The sequence below is a fragment of the Cetorhinus maximus genome, chromosome 1 (assembly GCF_964194155.1).
Source record: "Cetorhinus maximus chromosome 1, sCetMax3.hap1.1, whole genome shotgun sequence".
Taxonomy (NCBI): Eukaryota; Metazoa; Chordata; class Chondrichthyes; order Lamniformes; family Cetorhinidae; genus Cetorhinus; species Cetorhinus maximus.
Genome location: NC_135879.1, coordinates 58,108,064 through 58,133,323, shown reverse-complemented (window position 1 = coordinate 58,133,323; position 25,260 = coordinate 58,108,064). Strand labels below are relative to the sequence as shown.

The 25,260-nt window shown below is 42.5% G+C and overlaps 1 protein-coding gene across 3 annotated transcripts in view; it reads left to right on the top strand.

The window, feature by feature from the left end:
* The window catches only part of ttc29 (tetratricopeptide repeat domain 29), a 697,530-nt gene that overhangs the window by 341,661 nt on the left and 330,609 nt on the right, over positions 1 to 25,260 (top strand). For 2 of the 3 annotated variants that reach the window (XM_078547675.1, XM_078547757.1), the window contains exon 6: positions 4,601 to 4,813. The exons of the other annotated variant lie outside the window; for it this stretch is intronic. In XM_078547675.1, the coding sequence (XP_078403801.1) occupies positions 4,601 to 4,813 (213 nt within the window). The remainder of the gene's footprint in view (positions 1 to 4,600; positions 4,814 to 25,260) is intronic. 3 annotated transcript variants of the gene reach the window in all.

Here is a 25,260-nt window from a genome sequence, read left to right as displayed (position 1 = left end):
GAAAGAATGCTTTGCCTGGACAGGACAACTGCTTTCACTGAACGGCAGTGTACCTTTAAAAAGTTGTACATGATACCGATGTTGGCATCAGGATTTTCTTATCAAGCTCTGGCCTTTTTGAAGAGGGTTTCCATTGGATTACTGTTCAATAGTGGTTGACGATAGAAACATCATAATGTACCCTAAAGGCCGTTATCTATAAAGCAATCATGATGCTTCCCTTGTTCGTAAAGATTGCTCTTGGGAGATGCAGTAAACAGCTGTTTACAACTTGTTACACTGTTTCTCTAGGGATTCTATTGATATCCCACCAGAATTGCAGAAGTAAATGGAGAATTCCTCACCAGACTGTGGAATTTCAGGGCCAATAACTTTAAATTCAACATGGTAACAACATTTTTGAAACAAAAGTAACCTTTATTAGCTGGCTGACAGATTTATCACAACAACTTTTGTAGGTAAAATTTGCCATCAAAGTGAAATGTCAAATCTATTTAATCTCCACTTCTAATGAATGTGCTATTAGTATATTACAAACTGAGTGCCCCTTAGAGTTTTAAAGGGTATGTTCATGATCATCACTTCCCACAAAGAAAACTTTCATGACCAGAATTTTTAGCTTGGCAGACGGGCACTCGCCACACCCACTTGAGCGTAAAATGACGTGCATTTACGTCGGATGAGCGCCCCGACGTCAACGCACAGCTGCGCGATATTTTGGTCGGTGGTCGCGAGCCAGAGTCGGCAGTCCACCTGCCAACAATTAAAAGGCCTATTAAGGCCATTAACAAAGTAATTGAAACAAACTTTTTGCTGCACGTCCAACCTTATGGTTGGCGGGCAGGCGAAAAGGCCAAGCAGCCTTTCCGTTTTTTTGGAAACCTCGTCCACAGGTGGGATGAGGTTTTCAACATCAAATAAAGATAAAATAATTTTAAAAAAATTTCATTTATAACATGTCCCTACTCATGTGACAGAGTCACATGAGTAGGGACATGTTTTATAACATTTTTAATATCTTTATTTTGAAAACTGTTCATCTCCCTGAAGCAGTTCTGTGCCTCAGGGAGATTTCCAAGTGCGTACTTGCGCGCATGTGCGAAGTTCGTCCTTGCCCTCCCCTCCCCCGCCCACACAGGCAGTGCTGAGCTACCCTTAATTGGCCCACCAGCATGAAATTGCTGTCCAGCCCTGATCATGGGCAGCAGTCGGCTTCCCGTCCGCCCCCGCCCGCCACTGCCGAGCCCGCCCGACAAGGGCAAAATTCTGCCCCATATTTTGTTGATCGGTCAAAAGGTGATACAGAACAGGTGCAAGGTGCTTTCTTTCAGTGTCTGAGGGTCAATTGAAAAGTAGATGATTTTTCTTTTACCTCTGCTTCCCTCAGCTATAACCACATACTTCCAAGAAGGTATTGGCAGAATGATATTTAAACTGGGACAAATTAATGTATTTCTCAGTTGTTAGCCTTGGCTCAGTGGTAGCACTCTCAACACTCAGTCAGAAAGTCGTGACCAGTCTAAAGGCTTGAATATATTGTCTCTGCTGACATCTCAGTGCAGTGCTGGAGTGCTTCATTGTCAGAGGTGCCAGCTTTCTAATGAGACATTAAACTCAGGCCCTTCAAGTGAATGTAAAAGACCTAATGACACTATTTGAAGAAGAGCAGATAGGTTCTCCCAGGCCAACATTTATTCCAAATCACAGGAACAGATTGTGATCATTTATTTTGTTTGTATTTATGGGACATTGCTGCATGTGATTACACTGTCATTTGAATACTTGAAAAAAATGGTTTCCTTGTGGGCCATAACAGGATTACTCCTTCAGGCTCCATATGGAAACCCAAGGCCTCAAACTTCCTCCCTTTGATATTTGTTTCACTGGCCCAAAATTTACCCTACATTAATGATAAGGTTTAAAACTATTTGATGCAATTATAGATCATCATCTAGGTTCAGTGGTAATATACCTTCTAAAAATTAAAGAGTACTGCATTGATTCAGTATCAATTGATTTATTTTAAACTTAGTAAGGCATGGTAAAACAGCAAAGGCTGGTTGACTGAAAATTCACATTAAAATACAAAACATTGAATTCTGCCTGTATATTCACCTTCCACTAAGTAAACTTTGTTTAAAATTTTCATAACAAATTTTAAAATTGTCAAAAAATGTACAATACAAAAATAAAGTCCAGGTGAAGTTGCTCGTCAATTTCACTATATCAAAGGCCATGGATGAATTAGGGAGAAGACTGTTATTGAATTTGTGTTGAGTAAGAAAAAGTCCAAAGGGCGGACACACTATCCGTGTTTAGCTAGAAAGGTTAAAGATAGTGTCAAACTTAAAGAAAAAGTATACAATTGTGCAAGGCCAGAATATTGGACAGAATATAAGGAACAGCAAATTATTAAAAGATTAATTAGGGGGGAAAAATTAGAGTATGAGAGAAAGCTAGCCAGAAATATAAAAACAGATAGTAAGAGTTTCTATAAATATTCAAAAAAGAAACGAGTTAACAAAGTGAACGTTGGCCATATAGAAAGTGACTCTGGAGAATTGATTTGGAAAAAAAGGAAATGGCAGATGAATTGAACAGGTATTTTGCATTAGTCTTCATTATAGAGGATACAAATAACATCCCAAAAGCAACTATAAATCAGGAAATGGAAGGGAGGGAGGACCTCAGGAAAATTACAATCACCAGAGAATTGGTACTGAGTAAATGTTGGAGCTGCGGGGTGACAAGTGCCCAGGCCCTGATGGACTTCATCCTAGGGTCTTAAAAGGATTGGCTAGTGAGATAGTTGATGCATTGGATTTAATTTTCTGAAACCCCCTAGATTCAGGGAAGGTCCCATTAGATTGGAAGATAGCAAATGTAACTCCATTATTCAAAAAGGGAGGGAGACAAGTGGGAAACTACAGGCCAGTTAGCTTAACATCTGTTACAGGGAAAACGTTAGAAGCTATTATTAATGAAGCTATAGCAGGGCACTTGGATAAGTTCAAGGTAATCAGGCAGAATCAACATAGTATTCTGAAAGGGAAATCATGTTTAACCAACTTATTGGTGTTCCTTGAGGAATTAACATATGCTGTGGCTAAAGGGGAACTGGTGGATGTACTACACTTAGATTTCCAGAAGGCATTTGATAAAGTCCCTCATCAAAGGTTATTGCGGAAAATAAAAGCCCATGTTATAGGAGGTAACATACTGACGTGGATAGAAGATTGGCTGGCTGACGGGAAGCAGAGAGTCGGCATAAATGGATCTTTTTCAGGTCAGCAAGATATAATGAGTGGTGTGCCACAGGGATCAGTGCTGGGACCTCAACTGTTTACAATTTCTATAAATGACTTAGATGAAGGGATGGGATGGGATGGTTGCCAAATTTTCTGATGACACAAAGATAGGAAAGTAATTTGTGAAGCGGACATAAGGAAGCTACAAAAAGATATAGATAGGTTAAGTGAGTGGGCAAAGATCTGGCAAATGGAATATAATGTGGGAAAATGTGGAATTGTTCATTTTGGCAGGAAGAATAAAAGATAGGCATATTATCTAAATGGTGAGAGATTGCTGAGCTCTGAGATGCAGAAGGATCTGGGTGTCTTAGTGCGTTAATTGCAAGAGGCTAGTATGCAGGTACAGCAAGTAATTATGAAAGCTGATAGACTGTTATTTTTTACAAGAGGAATTGAATACAAAAGTAGGGAGGTTATGCTTCAGTTATACAGAGCACTAGTGAGACCACATCTGGAGTACTGTGTACATTATTGCTAACCTTATTTAAGGAAGGATGTAAATGCATTGGAAGCAGTTCAGAGAAGGTTTACCAGACTAATACCAGGAGTGGGCGGGTTGTCTTATAAGAAAAGGTTAGACAGGCTAGACTTGTTTCTGCTGGAGTTTAGAAGAGTAAGAAGTGACTTGACTGAAACATATAAAATCCTGAGGGGATTTGACAGGGTGAATGTGGAGAGGATGTTTCCTCTTGTGGGAGAATCTAGAACTAGGGGTCACTTTTTAAAAATAAGGGGTCAGCCATTTAAAACGAAGATGAGGCAAATTTTTTTTCTCTCTGAGGGTCGTGAGTCTTTGGAACTCTCTTCCTGAAAAGGCGGTGGAAGCAGAGTCTTTGAATATTTTTAAGGCAAAGGTGGATAGATTCTTGGTAAGTAAGGGGGTGATAGGTTATCCGGGGTGGGTGGGACGCAAATTTGAGGTTACTATCAGATCAATGATCTTATTAAATGGCGGAGCAGGCTCGAGGGGCCAAATGGCCTACTCCTGCTCCTTATTTGTATGTTTGTATGTTCTGCAGTATATTTTGGAACAAGATATTGCTTTGGTAAAATATTTATGGAAAAATATATGGACTGAGCACCAAAAATTTGAAAAATGTAATTAAAGGATAAGTTAAAATCTTCAAGGTATAATGTAAGCTTTTGAGGAAAACTGAAATATTGTTTAAAAGCCTGTATTTTCTGATTTGTATTTTGCTCAACTGAATTATACAGAAAGCAAACATCTCTGAAAGCTAAAATCAGTCACTGGATTGACTTAATATTTGTGAATGACTTGGATGTTACAGGTCAGCTGGATAAAGCTGCTGAGCATTATGAGATATTCCATCAACTCACTGTGGGAATGACATGGCAGGATGAGAATGGCTGCTATCACTTTGCACAGGCCTGTGCGAATCTCTGGAGGATTTACACATTGCTAGCAGATGAACAGCTTGAAAATGAACAGTATAAAGAGGCAAACAAAAGTCTCAGAAAAGCTTATGACATAGCTAAGGAAGGTAAGTGCAAATGACATTCTCAGTTCCTGTGTTTTATGTGGTAATACTCTCGGAGTAAAATAAAATTTAACTGGCTGATTATGCAAACTTTAAAGACAGATGAAAATGATTTTGTACCTGCATTTATAATGTCAAACACAGAACCAGCTGTAGTGTTTTTGAAAGTCCCTATTTTGTCAAGATTTAAATTTCCTGAATGTAAATTAAACTTTTTTCTAAAACTGACTTTTTGGACATTAGAGCAACATTGTTTAGAGCTACGTGGCCTCCTATGGCACCAAATAGCAGGCCGGAAGAGCACAACCCACCATATTGCGTAAGGACAGATGAGGCATCCTTTAACCATGTCTGAAGCAGACAACAGGATGTTTCATTTGAGCATAATGTCTGCTTCATGTCAGGAAGGCTGTAAAATGCCTGATCAGAAAATGAGGTGCTATTCCTCAAGCTTATGTCAAATTTCATTGAAACTGTTTAGGACTGGTGTTTCACCACATGCAGATCCCACTTCTGTGTTGCCCTTGAAATTAAACACTGTGTGAGCCTCTGAATTGGTGATTATGAGTATGAAACCAAGCAATGGTGTTGTGTCTTCATCATCACTGTCTTCTTGTTGTTCCTGTACAGCCAGGCCAGGTAGCACTTCTTGGGTATCTGAAAGGAGAAAAGCATAAAATATGGAGAAGGGGAGAAAGCTAAAGGTGCATGCTTACACCATCTGCACTTTGCAAATCAGGAGAGAGTGTGGGATGACAAGCAGGTGGGATGTGAGAAGCAGCATTAGATATGTGGTTACCATAATTTTTGATGGCTTCAGCTACTTTGTTGGCAATGGCCTCTGCAATGGGCATCCAAATAATGGCCAGCATTGTTTCCTTCATGGGAGGAAAGGCATGCAAAGAGGACTACTTGTCCTCTGCCAGTTAGAATCTGCTGCTTCTGGTTGTGCAGTACCTTGTCCTGCAGGAGAGAGAGAAGTGTGTTGGTGAGGCTCATGCAATTTATTTCATTGATCTGGCTGTCATGGTTGAACAGTGTACAATAGTTTGTACCAGCTGTGAGATGAGGGTGTGAGACTTGCAGCAAAGTGTGTGACAGTGTGATGTATCATATGAATATTAGGTATAAACCCCGATTGATAGAGATTGTTGGTAGGCGAGTGATAGGGGTATGATAAATTGAGCAGTGTCTAAGCCCGGTGATGCAGATGATGTTATGAGACAGCCTTTTGGTAAAGCTGAGTTAATTAAAAATCCCAGAGGGAAACATTAAACAACTGTCATAACCTATATTTTTAAGTGGTATGTCTGAGATGCAACTCTAAATTCAGGAATCAAACCATCAGTTCTTGAGAGGTTTTAAATTAAACTAAATGAAACATTTTATTAATTTACACAAGTTAAATACATATACATAGCTACAAATTACTACTGTCATAACTTTTAACAAATTCCTAAACTAATCCCCATTAAGGCAACAGCAACCCATAGATTTTTAAGCAGACACCAGGCAAAGCATTTCCATCTTACAAATTCAAAATGAGGTTCCTTTCACTTTGGTTCCTGTGGAGTCAGTTGGAGGTTTACAGCTGCTTTGATCTTACATTGCCTCTGCTCTGCGCACACGAAAACTGCTGAAGTTATACCTAGCACAGCTCATTGAATGTAAATTTTCATTGTATCTCCAGCCTCTTCTAACAATAAAACCCCTTTCATAGTACCAATTTTGTTAGTAATATAAACATATTGCTTGATCTCTGCTAGGTGCCAGATTTCACCCCACATCTTGAATGCTCTATTCAAAAAAATGCACATGCAGTCTACCTCTCTTACATCTCAAAATTAGTACATATCAAAGCACCCAGACCAGCTGGCTTTAATCCAATTAAGACACACCCACAGACTAAACCTCTATTTTAATAGAATATTTTCCAAGAACATTATATACATTAATAGCTTCATGACAGATGGTAAGATATAGATAAACTCACAAAGGTACTCAGTACCTGTTTCAGCCACATTGTACCTCCCCTTTAAGAGGTGAAGGCTAGCTTTAACTGGTGCTAGCCGCTCACAATATTGGCACCCTGTTGATGAACCCAGCTAATCCAGCTACAACACTGGCATCTAACAGACCATGTGGACAATTGTCAAGGTATATTCAGTTCAAAAAACAGCAGGACACATCGAACCCAGCCAATTAGCACCCTATCAGTCCACTCTCCGTCATCAACAAAGTGATGGAAAGTGTCATTGACAGTGCTATCAAGTGGCAGTTAATCAGCTCACTGAGTAACCTGCTCACTGATGCTCAGCTTGGTTCCACCAGCTTTAGTCCAACAAGGACAAAAGAACTGAATTCCAGAGGTGAGATGAGTGAGAATGACTGTTCTTGACATCAAAGCAGTATTTGGCTGAGTGTGGCATCAAGGAGCCATAACAAAATTGAAGTCAATGAGAATCAGGGGAAAACTCTCCATTGATTGGTGTCATACCTAGGAAGATGGTTGTGGTTGTTAGAGGCCAAACACCTCAGCCCTGGGACATCGCTGTAGGAGTTCCTCAGGACAGTGTCCTAAACCCAACCTTTTTCAGCTGCTTCATTAATACCCTTCCCTCCATCATAAGGTCTGAAGTGGGAATGTTCCTGATGATTGCAGTGTTCAGCAGTTTGTAAAGCAAAATAACCAAATTTATGGACCAACCCTAAAAGAAGAAATTTACCGAACAAGAATTCTTCAAGGAGCCTGCCTCTCTGCCTCAGGCACCTCCTTCTGCACACTGGTGCATTGCTCCTTACCAAGCAATGCGTGCATGGGCCTCTTCAATGACAGTCTCGCCATCACTGCAGCACCCTTGCGAAGTTCATGGCTGCCTCCTCTGGTGCACTGAGAGAGATCATGATGGATGTCCCTCCACCAGTTCTAGCTATATTCAGGTGCTATACACCTATTTCTACTGCTAGGACAAGTGAGAGAGGGAGATAAGGCACTGCAACCCTGTATGGAGAAGGCCATCGCCACCAGAATGGTAGAGACAACATGTTGCCGTAGACACATGTCCCCAGTATTGCTATGCATCAGAGCTCCTCTATCAGCTGAGTGAGTGTCCTGAGCAAAAATTCCTCCAAAGTTGAGTAGCAGTATGCGCCCTGTGTCTCCTCAGCAGCTGTGAATGTTGTAGGGTCTATGCCCAAGGGCCTGTCCCATTTAGTGGGGGGTTTCCCTCGCCTTTCCAGACCAAATACGCTCATTAAAGTGCTTAAGGCACTGTAGCCAAATTCGCCGAACTGTTCCAGAGGCGCTGAGTTGGTTGGCAATTTCCAACCAAACTCTCTTGGTTGTGTCTGGTGGCATTTTTCTCCCAAATGGGAAGAGGATGTCCCTCTTTTTCCTTACTGTATCCATGGGTGCCTGGAGATTGGCATCTGAGAACCTGGTGATAGCCCTGACCCTGGCTCTCCTGGCTGCTGGTCTGCTGCAACACCCGGCATTGGAGTGGAAATGTTACAAAAGTCAAATATGTTTCTGTTTTATGCACCAGCAAGGAAATATTGTAGGGTTGTGAGAAGCTAATCAGTTGTAGATAACTGACAAGTGATGGTTGTCTTATATGTAAAAAGTGGTTGCCTCATTGTTAATGTGTGCAGGCCATCATAGAATGGCTTCCTGCTGTGTGGCAATGTTTATAAGTAGTTGATCTTTCCTCCCAAAAGATTGTGTGCAATTAGCTGGGTCCAAGACGTTGTTCATTCGGGGGCTTATAATAATTAAAATATCCACATGAAGTTGTTAGGAAAAGCCATTTAATTCAGAATCAGATATCCAGAGACCCTCCCTCAAAATGGCTGGTTTCTTCAATTTCACTACTTTGCTGTCATCATGCATCATGCTAGAGAGAAGACAGAGAGCAAAGGTCTGTACTCCATCATTCGTGCACAGTCTTTGGAGTGTTATGATCTCGGTAGAAACCAGTAACGTTTAAAAAGAAATTCAAACTTTCAGTTATTAACTGAAATAATGACACCACAAGATCTTGTATTTTAAACAAAAACATTTACTGTGCAAGAGTTAAACAAAGCAAGCACTATTACTTAACATTAACATAGAGATTCATAGAGTCATAGAGGTCTACAGCACAGAAAAAGGCCCCTCAGCCCATCTAGTCTGTGCCGGTCAAACAAGTACCTAACTATTCTAATCCCATTTTCCAGTACTAGGCCCATAGCCTTGTACGCCATGGCATCGCAAGTGCACATCCAAATACTTCTTAAAAATTATGAGGGCATCTGCCTCTACCACCCTTTCAGGCAGTAAATTTCAGATTCCCACCACCCTCTGGGTGAAAAAAATTCTTCCTCATATCCCCTCTAAACCTCCTGCCCCTTACCTTAAATCTATGCCCCCTGGTTATTGATCCCTCCACCAAGGGGAAAAGTTCCTTCCTGTCTATCCTCATAATTTTATATACCTCAATCATGTCCTCCCTCAATCTTCTCTTATCCAGGGGAAATAACCCCAGTCTATCCAATCTCTCCTCATAACTAAAACTCTCCAGCCCAGACAACATCCTGGTAAATCTCCTCTGCACTCTCACTAGTGCAATCACATCCTTCCTATAATGCGGATACCAGAGCTGCATGCAATACTCTAGCTGTGGCCTAACTAGCGTTTTATACAGTTCCAACATAACTTCCCTGCTTCTATATTCTTTGCCTCGGCTAATAAAAGCAAGTATCCCATATGCCTTCTTAACCACCTTATCTACCTGTCCCGATACCTTAAGGGACCGGTGGGCATGCACACCAAGGTCCCTCTGATCCTTGGTACTTCCCAGGGCCTTACCATTAAATTTTGTATTCTTTTAAAGTGGTCCGTGAGCTAAGAATTTATATGTGTGTATGTGGCCCCTTTTTAGTTTATGAGTGGTTCAATTTAAAAATAACCCAGCAGACAAACTTAAACAATATAAACATTAGTTTATTACAAAAACTACTCTGCAAGTTACTAAGGCAAAAGTGATAAAGGTATTAACTAAAATACAGATACAATGATTAATAGCAGATAAAGATATTAAAAGATGAGATTCCAAATCAGTCTCTGTGAGATATCATTGCAGGCCTATTGCTTAAATTCCTTCTTTCTGAAGTGAAGGGGTTGAAACTTGAGATTTAGTTTAGCAGCTGCGATGGCTCCTGCAGTTGACTATTCGGAGGTTTGTCTATTCAGCTGGACTCAGCAGATCAGTAGGTTTTTGGGACAGAGAGAGAATGTTTCCTATTCCTCACTAACTCTGAGGTTGCCACACTTTGTAGATTATCTGGACTCTTTTAGCAGAATAGCAGTTGATTTCTTTATACCTTCCCCTTTGTCTTCCCTTAGCCAAGAGTCCCCTCTGAAGTTGTTTCTCAGTTCTTCCTGGGGTTCTACACACAAAATGGCTATTCTCAAACAGATTTTATATAGTATCAAAATTTAAGATGGCTGCTATGTTAATTTTGATGAAGTATTGTTCCACCAGTCAAAGAAGTTAATTATGTTGTATTTATATTCCCTTCCTTCCTGTTTCCTCAGAAGTAAAAGTTATCATACGTTTTAGAATTTAATGGACATCCCTGGAGGGGTCTTTGCATTTTTTAAATGACTCCTTGTAGCCAGCACTAGGGATATGAGTCTGATAAGGTTTGAATAAACACTGGAAGGTGCTATGTTGTCTGTCCAAACCTTCATTTTGAAAAAGGCTTTTAAATTCAATGTAAAGATTTGAAAACAGAAATGTGCCTTTAAAACAGTTGTTGTTAAAATCTGTAATATCATAATTAGACGTTTGTGACAAAGCACATTCTTTATCCCTAAAATCTCAACCGATCACTTCCCATTCTACTTTTATTTCTGCCCAAGAGTTCCCCGATATTTTACAGGAACTTGTAAATTCCTTCACTTTTCCTGGGACCAAGCCAAGGTGTGTTACAGCTTCCTGGAATTCACTTTGATTTTCTTCAGTGTTCCCGCTCTTCTCTGAGGTTAAGCAACTTCTGATTGTGGGCTCCCCAGTACAGCATGGACCTCACTGCATTCTTGCTTCAGCACTCCACATCAGAAAACAGCCTTGGTTTCTGATAGACCTCTGCTACTGTTCAACAGTTCCTGGCAGATCCTCCCTCTCTGCTTGTCTCAAAGCTGCTCCCAGGCTAACCTCAACTGCCGTTCTGTGAGAAATCAATCAGATAAAACCCAATGCTTTTGTTTATCTTGCATTCAAAAAATTTTCAATCCCCCACACTAAAAGTTATATTCCTAAAACTTATGAATCATGAAATGATATATTCTTAAAAGGAAGCTAACTTTGAGCAAGCAAATGAAGATTCAAACCAATGCACATTGCAAAGGCCTTTTCTTTGAATTCTTAGCCCACAAAGGGGACTTCCCAGAGTGTGTTAGTAACAAAATGCCGCAAGGAGAGGCAGCAGAGTAATTTTTTTAACTGCCTTCTACACATTTTCCAACATTTCAAGCAGAATTTTAAGCAGCAGCAACAACAGAAGTTGCCAAGATGGCTTTTTATCCTGCCCGCTCTGGATTCAGCCCACCTATGTTCCCACCTCCTGTTTACCTGCTCAGATGGCAGACCTGTCCCTAAGCTCATTAAGCCCCCAACCCCAGCTATACTATGCCCACTGCTGGTTTCCCAAGGCAGGCGGGTTCACAATACAGAATCAAAGCTGCCTCCCGTTTCTCATCGCTAAAAGGAAAACCTGACCCTAAATATTTGAAAATAGAATATGTTCCATTCTCCAGCACTAATATCTCTTACTTTGAGTTCAAAAATTTGTATTTCTAAGAAATTAATTAAAAGTAGCAAAGTTAGTATCAGTGGTGTGTATGGTTTTAGAAACAATGACTGGAATCATCCGGTCCCACCTGCAGTGGGAGGCCAAAAATCAGTTTCCTGATGGCGGGATGAACTTTGACAATTAAATTCTCAAGACTTCAAAGGCGAACAATGTCTGGAAGCCCTTTTGCATGTATTAGCATGTCATGCATGCTCAATAAAAGGCCAGCTCAGGAGAATTAAATTCCCCCTCCAAATTAATCCCCTGCCAGTCAGAAATTAGAACGTTCTCATTTATGACTGCATGTAAGTGGCATGCACCTGGGGAGAGGTTGACTTCTTCCATGACTTTGAAGTGAGTAGCTGCTGTTTTGGCCTTCCTGGGATCACTTGAAAATGTCAGCCTCTTGATTGAGATAAGGTGTCTCAAGCTGCACAAAGGCTCAACAGGGAATGGAGGACCAGCAGGGAATGGTGGGAGACTGTCCGGGGAAGGAAGACAGACTATCCAGGGCATGCTAAGAGACTATTCTGGAAAAGAAGCCAGACTGTCTGGTGCTTGTTAGAAGGGAGTCTGGGGAAGGAAGCCAGACTGTCCCAGGCATGTTAAAAGGGTGTCCAAGGAAGGAAGCCAGACTATCCGGGGCATGTTAGAAGGGTGTCCAGGAAAAGAAGCCAGACTGCCTAGGGCATGTTAGAAGGGTTTTTGGCAGCAAACACCCGACTCAAACCTCCATCCTCCCTGGTAAATGGTCATGCCTAACAAGGGCTCATTTGGTAAGTCTTTATATGATGGTATCGCTATAGAGTCTCGAGGGTAATGGAGACAAGCTGAATAGGTCTGAGGGATGACTCTTGCACATGGCTGTTATCATCCTAGTCAATGTGGAATGTCTCCATACATATCATGTATGAAAGGGAGGAACACTCATCTGTGGTCCTCCTGTCCCTCAGCTGGCGATGCCAAGTCTATATGGAAGCTCCACCGGGGACCTGTGTGGCACCTCCCAGTCAGCGACACATCTGGGAAGCGACAGATGCCCTCTTCAGATGCACCAACTTGTCAAATTCTGCCTGGATCTTGAAAACCAGGCTGCCAGAGCATTGGATTTTGCATTCACTGGTTTCCCACAAGTCCAAGGGGCTATTGACTGCGCACATGTGCTTTGAGAGTTCCCTGGCATCAGCCAGTCACATTCATCAATGGGAAAGGCTTCCACTCTGAACATGCAGCTGATATGCGATCACAGAAGACAAATCCTGCATGTTTGTGCTCTGTTCCCAGAGAGTTCTCATGATGCCTACATTCTGAGCCACTCCCAGGTTCCACAAGTTTTTGAAGGATCTCAGTGATTGCAGGGCTGACTCCTTGGGGACAAGGGATATCCCCAGAAGACTGAGCTGAGATGCCAATTCACCATCCGCAGAGTACTGTTGAAGAGAGCTACAATGTTGCACATGCTTCCAAAAGGGCCACGATTGAGCAGACGATATGCCTCCTAAAGATGAGGTTCAGATGTTTGGACTGCGTGGCGAGGCACTCCAATACTCCCAACAGTGCCCTGGATTATTGTTGTCTGTTGCACCCTGCACAATCTTGTGCTACAAAGCGGGGATGTTCTTGGCTGAGGGAGACATGGACGACCAAGATGTTTACCCCAACGATAAGGACGGTAAAGGGGGTGGTACTGATGAGGACCTAGATGTCGTAGAGGCATATGCAGAGGACATTGCAAATGTACTACCCGGCAGACAGACCCGTGACAATCTGATATCTAACAGATTCCAGGCAGAATAAGCTACCGATACATTTCCTTTACTATTTGGTTTTCCATCAACTGCTGGCTGGCGCTGGGGCTGCAGTTCCTTTTTGGAAACATACATTATACTTCGCTCTCATGTAGCTTGATTTATGATAGGTGAATTAAATTACACTACTTAATGTCTGCCCTGCTGGTGGTTTGATCTTTTGCATGCGCCAAACTGTGCTGATATACAGAAACCTGGCACTAAATGCACATATTAGAACCTGAACAGCACTCCTTTCTCCCATACGTCAGGCACCTATAAGTAGGAAAGATTTTTCCCAGGCCCTCACAAAGTCCGTATGCATGGCGCATTGAAAGCAACATGAAATCTTATCTCGGCAGGGATGCACTCATGTCACCTTAACATGCCCCTAATGGGGGGCAGACCTTGCAGAGAGCTCTTTCAGACTGAACTAGATATATGGGTGCACAGGGAAGAACAGCATGAGAACACCATTTGGCCCCTCGAGATTGTTCCTCCATGCAGATTGATCTGGGAAGTTAGTGTTCCTGGTCCCCAATCACCAACACACACACAGTAACCCCATATCCCTTGACACCTTTGTCATCCCGAAAAGTTTTGAGGTTACTTTGGAGTCAACTCAATGACAGTGCCTCACCTGCACTATGGGTTGTTGAGTGGCAACCACTCCGGATCCTCCAATTGCAGAGATTTCTACAAATCCCAATCCTAGATGGCCTTAGTAATACTGCGAGACTGTGATCCATCATTCTGGACACCCCAGTCAAGTTAAACAACTGTACTGCATGGACCCTGCAGAGCCCTGAAAGAGCTCTTGATGCTTCACATGGATAGCCTCAGCCCTCGGCACAGTCCAGCACAGAGTCCCATTCTACTCTCTCTCTCAACTCATGATGTAATAGCCCAGTCCTTCAATGAGGTCCGATGCACTTTGGTTGCAATCCCCTTATGCTTGATAAGGAGATGAGCAAGCCAAACAATTCTCCATGTGAGGTCTCACAAAGGCTTCAGCCAACTGCACACACACCTCTTTAATCTTAAACACAGTCCCTCTTGCAGTCAAGGCTAACTTGCCCGTTGCATCCTTACTTGCAGCCTTCACCTACATGTGAGCTCAAAATTACAAATCACCAAGCACGGCCAGTAACAATAAGATGTGCCCGCCACAGCATACTCCTAACATGTAGGGAAGCCTCTGGATTCCTATTATTAAGAACACAGTGTAGAGCTTCATTCTTAATCCTGAAACTGCATAGTGTTCCTTGCCACTCATAGCCTGTTTAACTTCCCTTGAGTACTCTGCATCCATCCACATCTCACATCGGGGCAAGAGCAGCAGGAGAAAAAATTACCTCACTGAACACTGCACAGACATCATTTTCAGAGCTCAGAACGTCGCGAGCTGCAAGTCATGGATTGCGAGATGCGTGCCTAGTCTGCACATTCACAAATGATGGCCAGTGCTTAAACATGCACGTGTGAGATTATTGAGTAATCACAATGTTGATAATGGGAGAGAAATTACTTTATAGGAGTTTATTGTTAGACTCTGATGGGGGACCAAATTCCACACCCTTAAATGCCTATGAGCATTAAAGTAACTAGGAGCAAGATGAGTATCAAGGAAACTTCCAAACAGCGCAAATGAACAGATGTTTACAAGTGCCAAAATTATATACAATGGTTGTACAGCCATCTAGGCGCAGCCCTGACATCCACAGTTGAGGAGGAGGCAGCCTGTTGACTGCTATGCCCTGTTTATTGTGGGCATCCTCTGGTGACTTGAGGCCTAGATGGCCCCGGTCTGCTAAGGGTCTCCTGCACCGATGCAGGTGTACCCTTCTCAGCCTGACATTCTGGAGGCAATGGGGTCATTGGTAGAGGGGAGGTTGAGTGGCAGGGCACCCTTAGTGTGTCCTGGGATGAAGACCCAAGGATGTCTTTCTGGCACTCCTCCTCTCTATGGGTGGACAATGGCTCCTCCCTGACTCCTTGATGAGAAGGGGCACCTGGAGGAAGATCAAGGTGCCCTGTTCCCCTTTCGCCTAGCCACTGCTGCACTGCACATATGGCTAGAGCAACTGTGTGCAGATCTGAGTGCATATCCGGCAGCCACTGTGTATTGTGCTGGACCTGGGTCTCCAAGGTAGGCGCCACCCTTTCCATGGATTGAGGCAAATGCTCGCATGCTGGAGCCAGAACAGCAAACAGAACATGGAGGGACTCCTCCAGTCTTCAGAACAGTTTGCGCACAGTCTCTGGCACTGCTCCCTGATGTTCCCCTGCCTGTCTTTGCATCTCCAACAGGTCTCTTATGCCTGAGCCCAAAGGCTTGTCAGCTGCATGGGGCTGAGCAGGGACCTGGTCTCCAGCAATTCTCTGAGTGCCAGAAGCATCAGCTGTCACTTGCTCCATCAGCAGTAGACCCATATCAGTGCGGCTCACCAGATTGTGATTCAAGCCTATTCTAGAACGTGCACCCACCAAAGTGAATACCTCCATGCTGGTGGAGGGTGCAGGTGAATGCCGTGATGGTGTATCCCCTGAGAATTCTGAGGCATCAGAATGGGTTGGAGGTGGTTCTGTGGGTAGTCTCCCTTTTTTGATTCCCTGTTATGACAGACGCAGTTGGTAAAGTGGAATTATTTAAAAATCCCAGAAGGAAACTTTTAACAACTGTCATAACCTATAATTTTAAGTGTTATGCTTGAGATGTGACTCTAAATTCAGGAATCAAACCACCAGTTCTCGAGGTTTTACATTAAACTAAATGAAACATTTTATTAACTTACACAGGTTAAAATATATACACACATGACTACAAATTACTACTGTCATAACTTTTAATTTCCAAACTAATCTCCATTAAGGCAACAGCAACCCATAGACTTAACCAAACACCAGGCAAAGCATTTTCACCTTACGAATTCAAAATGAGGTTCTTTTCACTTTGGTTCCTGTGGACAGACAGTTGGAGGCTTACAGCTGCCTTTTGATCTTACGTTGCCTCTGCTCTGCACACCTAAAACGGTTGTCTTGTTATACTTATCACTGCCCATTGAATGTTAATTCTCATCATATCAACAGCCTCTGAACTAAACCTCTCTAACAATAAATCCCCCTTCATAGTACCAATTTTATTAGTAATATAAACATATTGCTTAGTTGCTGCTAGATAAGTGTCTGTTTTCACCCTACTTCTTGAATGCTCTATTCAAAAAATGCAAATCCACACTATCTCTCTTACATATCAAAACTTGTACACATCAAAGCACCCAGAATAGCTGGCTTTAATCCAATTAAGACACACCCACAGACTAAGCCTCTAGTTTAAAAGAAAAATATTTTCCAAAATATTATATACATTAATAGCTTCATGACATTCCCCCTTTTCTTGCTGGTACCTGGAATGGAAAAAATGAAGATTTGGTGGACACATAAGCAGGCTCCCTTATGAAAACAATGGGTGAAATCATCCCAGATTTGCACTAAGTGTGGTAGTGGGCATGAAAAAAGACATTTTACACGCCGACTGCAATGGTGGGTTTATGCGCCGTATCATCCCTGTCCCACCTCAAATTATACAGTCACGGGAAACAGGCTGGATCGTTGGCGGGTGGCCTCTATTGGCTTGCCACGACATTACCTTGTCGTTTCCTCATGCTGGGTGCCATATTTAAAATGCAGCTGCGCGGCACAGTTCTCGATGCTTGCAGCCCAGGACTGCTCCGCTGAAGACATGGCCCTAAAATCCAGGAAGATTACAGCCCCCTGATTCAGTGATGCATCCCTGGGATGCCTCCTGGATGCTGTGGAGGCCCGCCGCGATGTCCTGTACCGCCGCTCTGGCCGCAGGAGGCCTGTCAGTCTCACTACTCTGGCTTAGGAGGTGGTGGCAGAGGTGGTCAGTACCAATGCTGCACACAAGAGCTCGGCCATCCAGTGCAGAAAATGGATGAATGATCTCATCCACGCTGCCAGGATAAGTCAGCCATGTCCTCACTCTAAACTCACACACTCACAAGGCCATCACACATTCACTGGCATCTCGCTCACTGCCAGCTCAAGGGACATCCCCACTCACTCTCTCACACACACATTCGCATCTCCATCTGGCCTCATCCCCCCTGGAGACTGCATCCTCATCTTGTCCAAGGCTCCTCTCAGTGCACACGCATTTGGCCTGGCATGCGCCTTGCTCACACCCTCTTTGTCTTTATGCAGGACAAGATCGCGCACAAAGGTAATGGCGGAGACAGCAACTTGTTGCCTGGCCTACTGTGAGATTCGCCATGCTTCTTGCGCATGAATATGTAATAAACTGAATAGCGTGAGATCACACACGGCCAGCTGTCCCAACCCCCCAGCAGAAATCCCTCTCAGTTCTGTTCTCACCACCAAACTTATACTCCAGAACGGAAGATTCCATCCAATAATGAGGAAAAATCAATATGCACTTTGAAAGGTTTGAGTTAATTAAGGAGAGCCAGCACAGATTTGTAAAAGGCAGATCATGCTTGACTAATCTAATTTAATTTTTTGGATGAAGTAACAGAGAAGGTTGATGAAGGGAAAGCAATGGATGTTGTCCAGATGGGTTTTAAGAAAGCCTTTGACAAAGTATCACATAAAAGGCTGGTTAACAAAATCAAAGCTTATGAAATGAGAGGGTCAGTATCAGCTTAGATAAAAATTAAGGATAGAAAACAGAGTGTCATGGTTGTTCTTCAGACTGGATGATGCTAGACCTTGGTGTTCCCCAGGGGTCAATGCTGGGAACACTGCTTTTTTATGTATATAAATGACTTGGATGTTGGAATGCAAAGTAAAATTTCAAAATTTGCTTATGATTCCAAACTTGGAAGTTTGGCTGAGAGTGAGGATGATACCGATTGATGCCAGGAGGACATAGAGTGGCTAGGAAAAAGGGCGAATAAATGGCATATGGAAGTTAATACATAGAAGCGTGAGGTGATTCACTTTGTCCCAAAGAATATGGAGAAGCAATATAGTCTAAATGGCATAGTTCTAAAAAGACGGATCTGGGGGTGCATCTGCATAGATCTTTAAAGGTAGCAGTTAGCAAAGCATATTGGATCTTGGGCTTCATAAATAATGGTATTGAGTACAAAAGCAGAGAGGTTATGTTGAACCTTTATACAGCTCTGTTAGGCTACAACCAGAGTGCTGCATCCAAGTCTGATTATCACACTTCAGGAAGGATGTGAGTGAGGGTCCTTGAGAGGGTGCAGAAGAGATTTACCATAATAGAAACATAGAAACAGAAAAAATAGAAGCAGGAGTAGGTCATTCGACCCTTCAAGCCTGCTCCGCCATTCAGTATGATCATGGCTGATCCTCTACCTCAAAGCCATACTCCCGCTCTCACCCCATACCCTTTGATGCCTTTAGTGTCTAGAAATCTATCTATTTCCTTCTTAAATGTATTTAGTGACTTAGCCTCCACAGCCCTCTGAGATAGAGAATCCCACAGGTTCACCACCCTGTGAGTGAAGGAGTTTCTCCTCATCTCAGCCCAAAATGGCCAACCCCATATCCTGAGATTGTGACCCCTTGTTCTATACCCCCCAGCCGGGGGAAACATCATCCATTCTGTCCAGCCTTGTCAGAATTTTATATGTTTCAATCAGATCCCCTTTCAATTTTCTAAACTCCAGTGAATACAGGCCTAGTTGGCCCAATCTCTCCTTATATGACAATCCTGCCATCCCAGGAATCAGTCTGGTGAACCTTCGCTGCACTCCCTCTATGGCAAATATATCCTTTCTTGGGGAAGGAGACCAAAATTGCACACAATACTCCAGGTGTGGTCTCACCAAGGACCTGTATAGCTGCAGTAAGATATCCTTGCTCCTGTACTCAAGTCCTCTCGCCACGAAGGCCAACATACCATTTGCCTTCTTAACTGCTTGCTGCACCTGCTTGCTTGCTTTCAGTGATTGGTGTACAAGGACACCCAGGTCCCTTCGCACATCAACATTTCCCAATCTATCACCATTTAAATAATACTCTGCCATTCTGTTTTTCCTATCAAAGCAGATAACTTCACACTTATCCACGTTATACTGCATCTGCCATGTATTTGCCTACTCACGCAACCTGTCTAAATTGCTTTGAAGCCTCTTAACACCCTCCTGACCACTCATATTCCTACCTAGTTTTATGTCGTCAGCAAATTTGGAAATATTACATTTGGTTCCCTCATCCAAATCATTGATATACATTGTGAATAGCTGGAGACCAAGCACTGATCCCTATGGTACCCCACTAGTCACTGCCTGCCATTCCGAAAAAGACCCATTTATTCCTACTCTCTGTTTCCTGTCTGCTAACCAATTCTCAATCCATGCCAATATATTACCCAATCCCATGTGCTTTAATTTTGCACACTAACCACTTATGTGGGACTTTATCAAAAGCTTTCTGTAAAGCCAAATACACCGCATCCACTGGTTCTCCCTTATCTATTCTGCTAGTTATGCCCTCAAAAATCTCCAGTAGGTTTGTCAAAAATGATTTCCCTTTCATAAATCCATGTTGACCTTGTCTAATTCTGTTGATATTTTCTAAGTGTCCTGTTATTGCATTCTTTATAATAGACTCTAGCATTTTCCCTACCACTGATGTTAGGCTAACTAGCCTGTAATTCCCTATTTTTCCCCTCCCTCCTTTTTTAAATAATGGGGTTATACTTGCCACCTTCCAATCTGCCGGGACTGTTCCAGAATCTGCAGAATTTTGGAAGATGACAACTAATGCATCCATTATTTCCACGGCCACCTCCTTTAGTAGCCTGGGATGCAAATTATCAGGTCTTGGGGGTTTATTGGGTTTCAGTCCCATTAATTTTTCCAGCACTTTTTTTTTTAGTAATACTAATTTCCTTCAATTTCTCCTTCTCACTTTGGTTCCCTAGTATTTCTGGGAAGTTATTTGTGTCTTCTTCTGTGAAGACAGAACTAAGGTAGTTGTTTAATTGCTCTGCCATGTCCTTGTTGTCTATTATAAATTCTCCTGTTTCAGACTGTAAGGGACCTACATTTGTCTTCACTAATGTTTTTCTTTCTACATAATTATATAAGTTTTTACAGTCATCTTTTATGTTCCTTGCAAGTTTACTCTCATACTGTTTTTTCCCCCTCTTAATCAATCTCTTGGTCCTCCTTTGCTGAATTCTAAACTGCTCCCAATCCTCAGGCTTGCTACTTTTTCTAGCAACTTATATGACTCCTGTTTGGATCTAATACTATCCTTAGTTTCTTTTGTTAGCCATGGTTGGGCCACTTTTCCTATTGTGTTTTTGTGCCAGAAAGGAATATATAAGTGTTGCAATGCATACATTCGTTCCTTAAATATTAGCTGTTGCCTGTCCACTGTCATGCCTTTTAATGAAGTTCCCCAATCTATCTTAGCCGACTCATGCCTCATACATTTGTAGCTTCCTTTGTTTAGATTTAGGACCCTAGTTTTGGATCAGACTACTTCACTTTCCATCCTGAGGAAGAATTCTATCATGTTATGCTCACTAAAGGACCCCACACAAGATTATTAATTAACCCCTTCTTATTGCACAAAACCAAATCAAGGATAGCCTATTCCCTAGTTGGTTACTCAACATACTGGTCTCAAAAACCATCTTGTACACACTCCAGGAATTCATCCGCCAAAATATTATTGCAAATTTGGTTTGCCCTGTCTATATGTAGATTAAAGTCACCCATGATTACTGTAGCACCCTTGTTACATGCATCTCCAGTTCCCTGCCTAATGCTGTCCCCTACCTTACCACTACTGTTTGAAGGCCTATATACAACTCACACTGTTTTCCGCCCCTTGTTGCATCTTAGCTCCACCCAGACTGATTCTACATCTAGATTTTCTGAGCCAATATCCTCTCTCACTGATTTCATGTTTAACTAACAATGCCACATCACCTTCTTTTCCTTTTTGCCCGTCCTTCCTAAATATCGATTATCCTTGGATATTCAGTTCACAGACTTGCTCACCCTTCAGCCATGTCTCTGTAATTGCAATCATATTGTACCCATTTATATCTACTTGCGCTGTTAATTCATTGACTTTATTGTGAATGCTCCATGCATTCGGATAGTGCCTTCAGACTTGCCTTTTAATGCATCTTTTTTTGTACTATGGCCCTATTTGCTGCCATCCCCCATTTCCTCTGCCTTCCACTTTTGCTTTTTACTTTTCTGTCTTTTGTTTCTATCTTTGTTTCCCTCTCTTGTGTCTCCCCACTCAGATTCCCATTCCCCTGCCACTCTAGTTTAAACCCTGCCCCACAGTACTAACGAGTATCCCTGCGAGGATATTGATCCAGTCCTGCTGGGGTGCAACCTATCCAGCTTGTACAGGTCCCATCTTCCCCAGAATTGGTCCCAGTGCCTCAAGAATCTAAATCCCTCCCTCCTACACCATCTCTCCAGCCACCCATTCATCCAGTCTATTCTCCTATTCCTGATCTCACTAGCAGGTGGCACAAGAAGTAATCCTGAGGTTATTATCTTTGAGGTCCTGCTTTTTAATTTATTTCCTAGCTCCCTACATTCTGCTTGCAGGCCCTCAACCCTCTTTTTACCTATGTTGTTGGTACTGATACATATCATGACCTCTGGCTGTTCACCCTTCCCCTTCAGAATGTCCTGCAGCCACTCAGTGACATTCTGGACCCTGTCACCAGGGAGGCAACATACCATCCTGGTGTCATATGTGTGGCCACCAAAACGCCTATCTGTTCCCCTTACGATAGAATCCACTATCACTATTTCTTTCCCATTCATGTTTCCCACCCACCCCAACCCATGCAGCTGAGCCACTCATGGAGCCACAGACTTGACGCTTGCTGCATTCCCCTGAGAAACCATCTCCCCAATGGTATCCAAAATGGAAAATCTGTTAGAGATGGAGATGGACCCAGGGGACTCCTGCACTACCTGCCTAGTGTCTCTACTCTGTCTGGCGGCCATCCATTCCCTTTCTGCCTGTGCATTCTTTACCTGCAGGGTGACCACCTCACTGTATGGGCTACCCATGAAGATCTCAGCCCTGCGGATGCTCCACAGTGATTCCAGCCGCTGCTGCAGATCTGAAACACGGATTTCAAATAGCTGAAGCTGGAGACACTTCCTGCACACATGGTCACTGGAAGTGTCCCTGACTTCCCACATTGCACAGGATGAGCATTCCACATGACCAAGCTGCCCTATCATGACTTACCCTTAAACTACTCCCATTACTTTTACTTTCCCTAGTTTAGAGAATATTAAGGAAAGTAGAAATACTCACCAAGTCCTACTTACCAAGGCTGCTGCTCTTCTTTCTGAGGAAAAGTAGAAAATAAAATGATCACCTCCTTCCTTCTTCACCAAACTCCCTCACTCTCCAAACTCCAGCTGAAGCACCTGAATGCAGCCCAAAGCAGCATTCCAGTGCAGACAAAAGCAGCACTGTAGATGGCTTGATTTTATGCTGTCTGAATCTAGCTTCTGAAAACCTGTTTAAACCAGTTAACTAATTAACTAGCTGCAAGCAGAACCTGAATGAGCCCCTTTTAAAGATGGACCAAAACTCACCTTCCCCCAACACAAAGAGCAACCTATAGTTAATTGTTTAATTAAGGAAAGGCTAGACTGTGGATTGAAATTAATCCTTAAAACTCCCTCAATCATCAAACTCCAACTGAAGCACTCAAATACAGCTCAAAGCAGCATCCCAGAGATGTGGGAATTTAGTTACAAGGTTAATGTAGTAATTATAGTCTTGATAAACATAGGACTGTAGCTTCAAGAATAATCTTGTGTTGTAAGATCAAATGATCTGCGTAAACCAATGAGTTAGCAGCGCTGGGAACCTCTAGGAGAGAGTTCTTCTTTAGCTATATAGTTAGATACACACTTGTAGCTGCTACTGCTGCCTTGTAAATAAAGGTCAATGTTTCCACAAAGAAAGGTTGTCTGGAAAACCAACTCTATAACAAACTGGCAATGAGGATAGATCAGATCGGTGCTTATCTAAGATAATTAAAAAGAAAGGAAAATGTGCTCATCTGAGATGACATAGTTTGGCAGAATCGATCCTTTTGAACCAGCCACAGATGACTGGTCTCAATTTATAGAATGTCTCGAGTTCTACTTTTCAGCCAACGAAATTACAGGGGAGGAAAAGAGGAAAGCAATTCTCCTGAGTATTTGTGGGAGTAAATCCTACAGTTTAAATTGAAGCTTGAAGGTCCCCAGTGCCCCAGGTTTGAAGGCCTTCAGTGAATTAGTAGGCCTTGTTAAGCGACATTTCAAACCAAGCCCTCAGTCATAATGCAGAGGTTCAGATTCAATTCAAGGAATAGAACCCGGGGGAGACCATTGCTACCTATGTGGCAAAATTAAAAACAACTAATGGAATGTTGTGATTTAGGTGAAAACCTGAATGATATGCTCAGGGATAGTTTGGTCTATGGAGTGCAAGAGGATGCTATTCAGCGAGGATTGCTGGCTGAAGTGGATCTTGATTTTAAGAAAGCATTAGAAATAGCGCTTGCAATGGAAAGCACTGTAAGGGATTCACAAGTGATTCAAGGTGCACAAAATGGTGCCATTTTCCTTGAAGGGTGGGAGCGGTCAGCCAAAAGTAGTGCGAAAAGCCAGGACTCCGCTGAAGAAGCAGGAAATGGTTCCCACTCATCGAAAATTTAGAGGAAACAGCTTAGCAGCAAATTCAAAAACTTAATTTTTATTGACATGAAAACAATCATACTCCTAACGATTGGCAATTTGAAAAGGTGGAGTGTTATTTTTGTCACAAAGTGGGCTCATATTGAAACATTGCAAAGTGAGATTAAAACAGGCTTCCAGGCAACAAACGAAGTCCAAAGAAATATATAGGGTGGAAGAGCCAGAAACAACCAATTCTGACATTTATCCCTTGTCAACATGAAAGTTAGGAAGACACAGCCAATTACTGTCACATTGCAAGTGAATGGTAAGCCCTTAAAAATGGAAGTAGACACTGGTGCTTCTACCACTGTAGTAGGAGAACACACTTTCAGATATTTAAATAAAGGTGCTCAACAATTAGCTTTGGATCAAACCTCTGCCAGGTTGAAAACGTACACAGGCAAAGAAATCCAGATAAAAGGCATCACCAGAGTACCTGTTTATTATAGACACAAAACAGCACAACTACAGGTGATGGTGGTAGAAGGTGATGGACCAAGCCTTCTAGGTTGAAATTGGTTGAGAGAAATTAACCTTGATGGGCCAGTGAGATTTCAAAAGGAAGCAGGAAGAGTTCCTAAGTTGGAAAAGGAACAAGACAAGGTACTTCAGAAAGAGCCTGGAGAGTCCAAGGACCGGAACTGGATGAAAAAGGAATGTGTAGCCATTTAGCGACCTGAAGAAATGAAGACTGTCTTAAACAAAGACATGGAAGAACAGCAGAAGAAACTCAAAGAGACAGAATTCAAGATGAAGCGAGTGAGCTTCAGAAAGAAAATGAAAACATGTTGAAAGACCCTCACACACTACAAAGGTCCCTCAAGTCAAAGTTTGTGCCTCTGGAAAATTATGAAGAGAAATAGGAAGAATTTAATGTCACTCTGAACAAACTGAAGAACCAGTTGGCAGAGGTGATGCAGCAATGTTCAAGTTTCCAGGAGGAAGCCAACAGATACAAAAAGGAGACAGAAGAACTGAAGAATCAGCTGAATGAAGCTAAAGAGACTTTGAAAGCAAACATCGTAGAACTTTCCAAGATTGAGTAGATAATGAAATCATTGGTAGCTCAACTACTGAA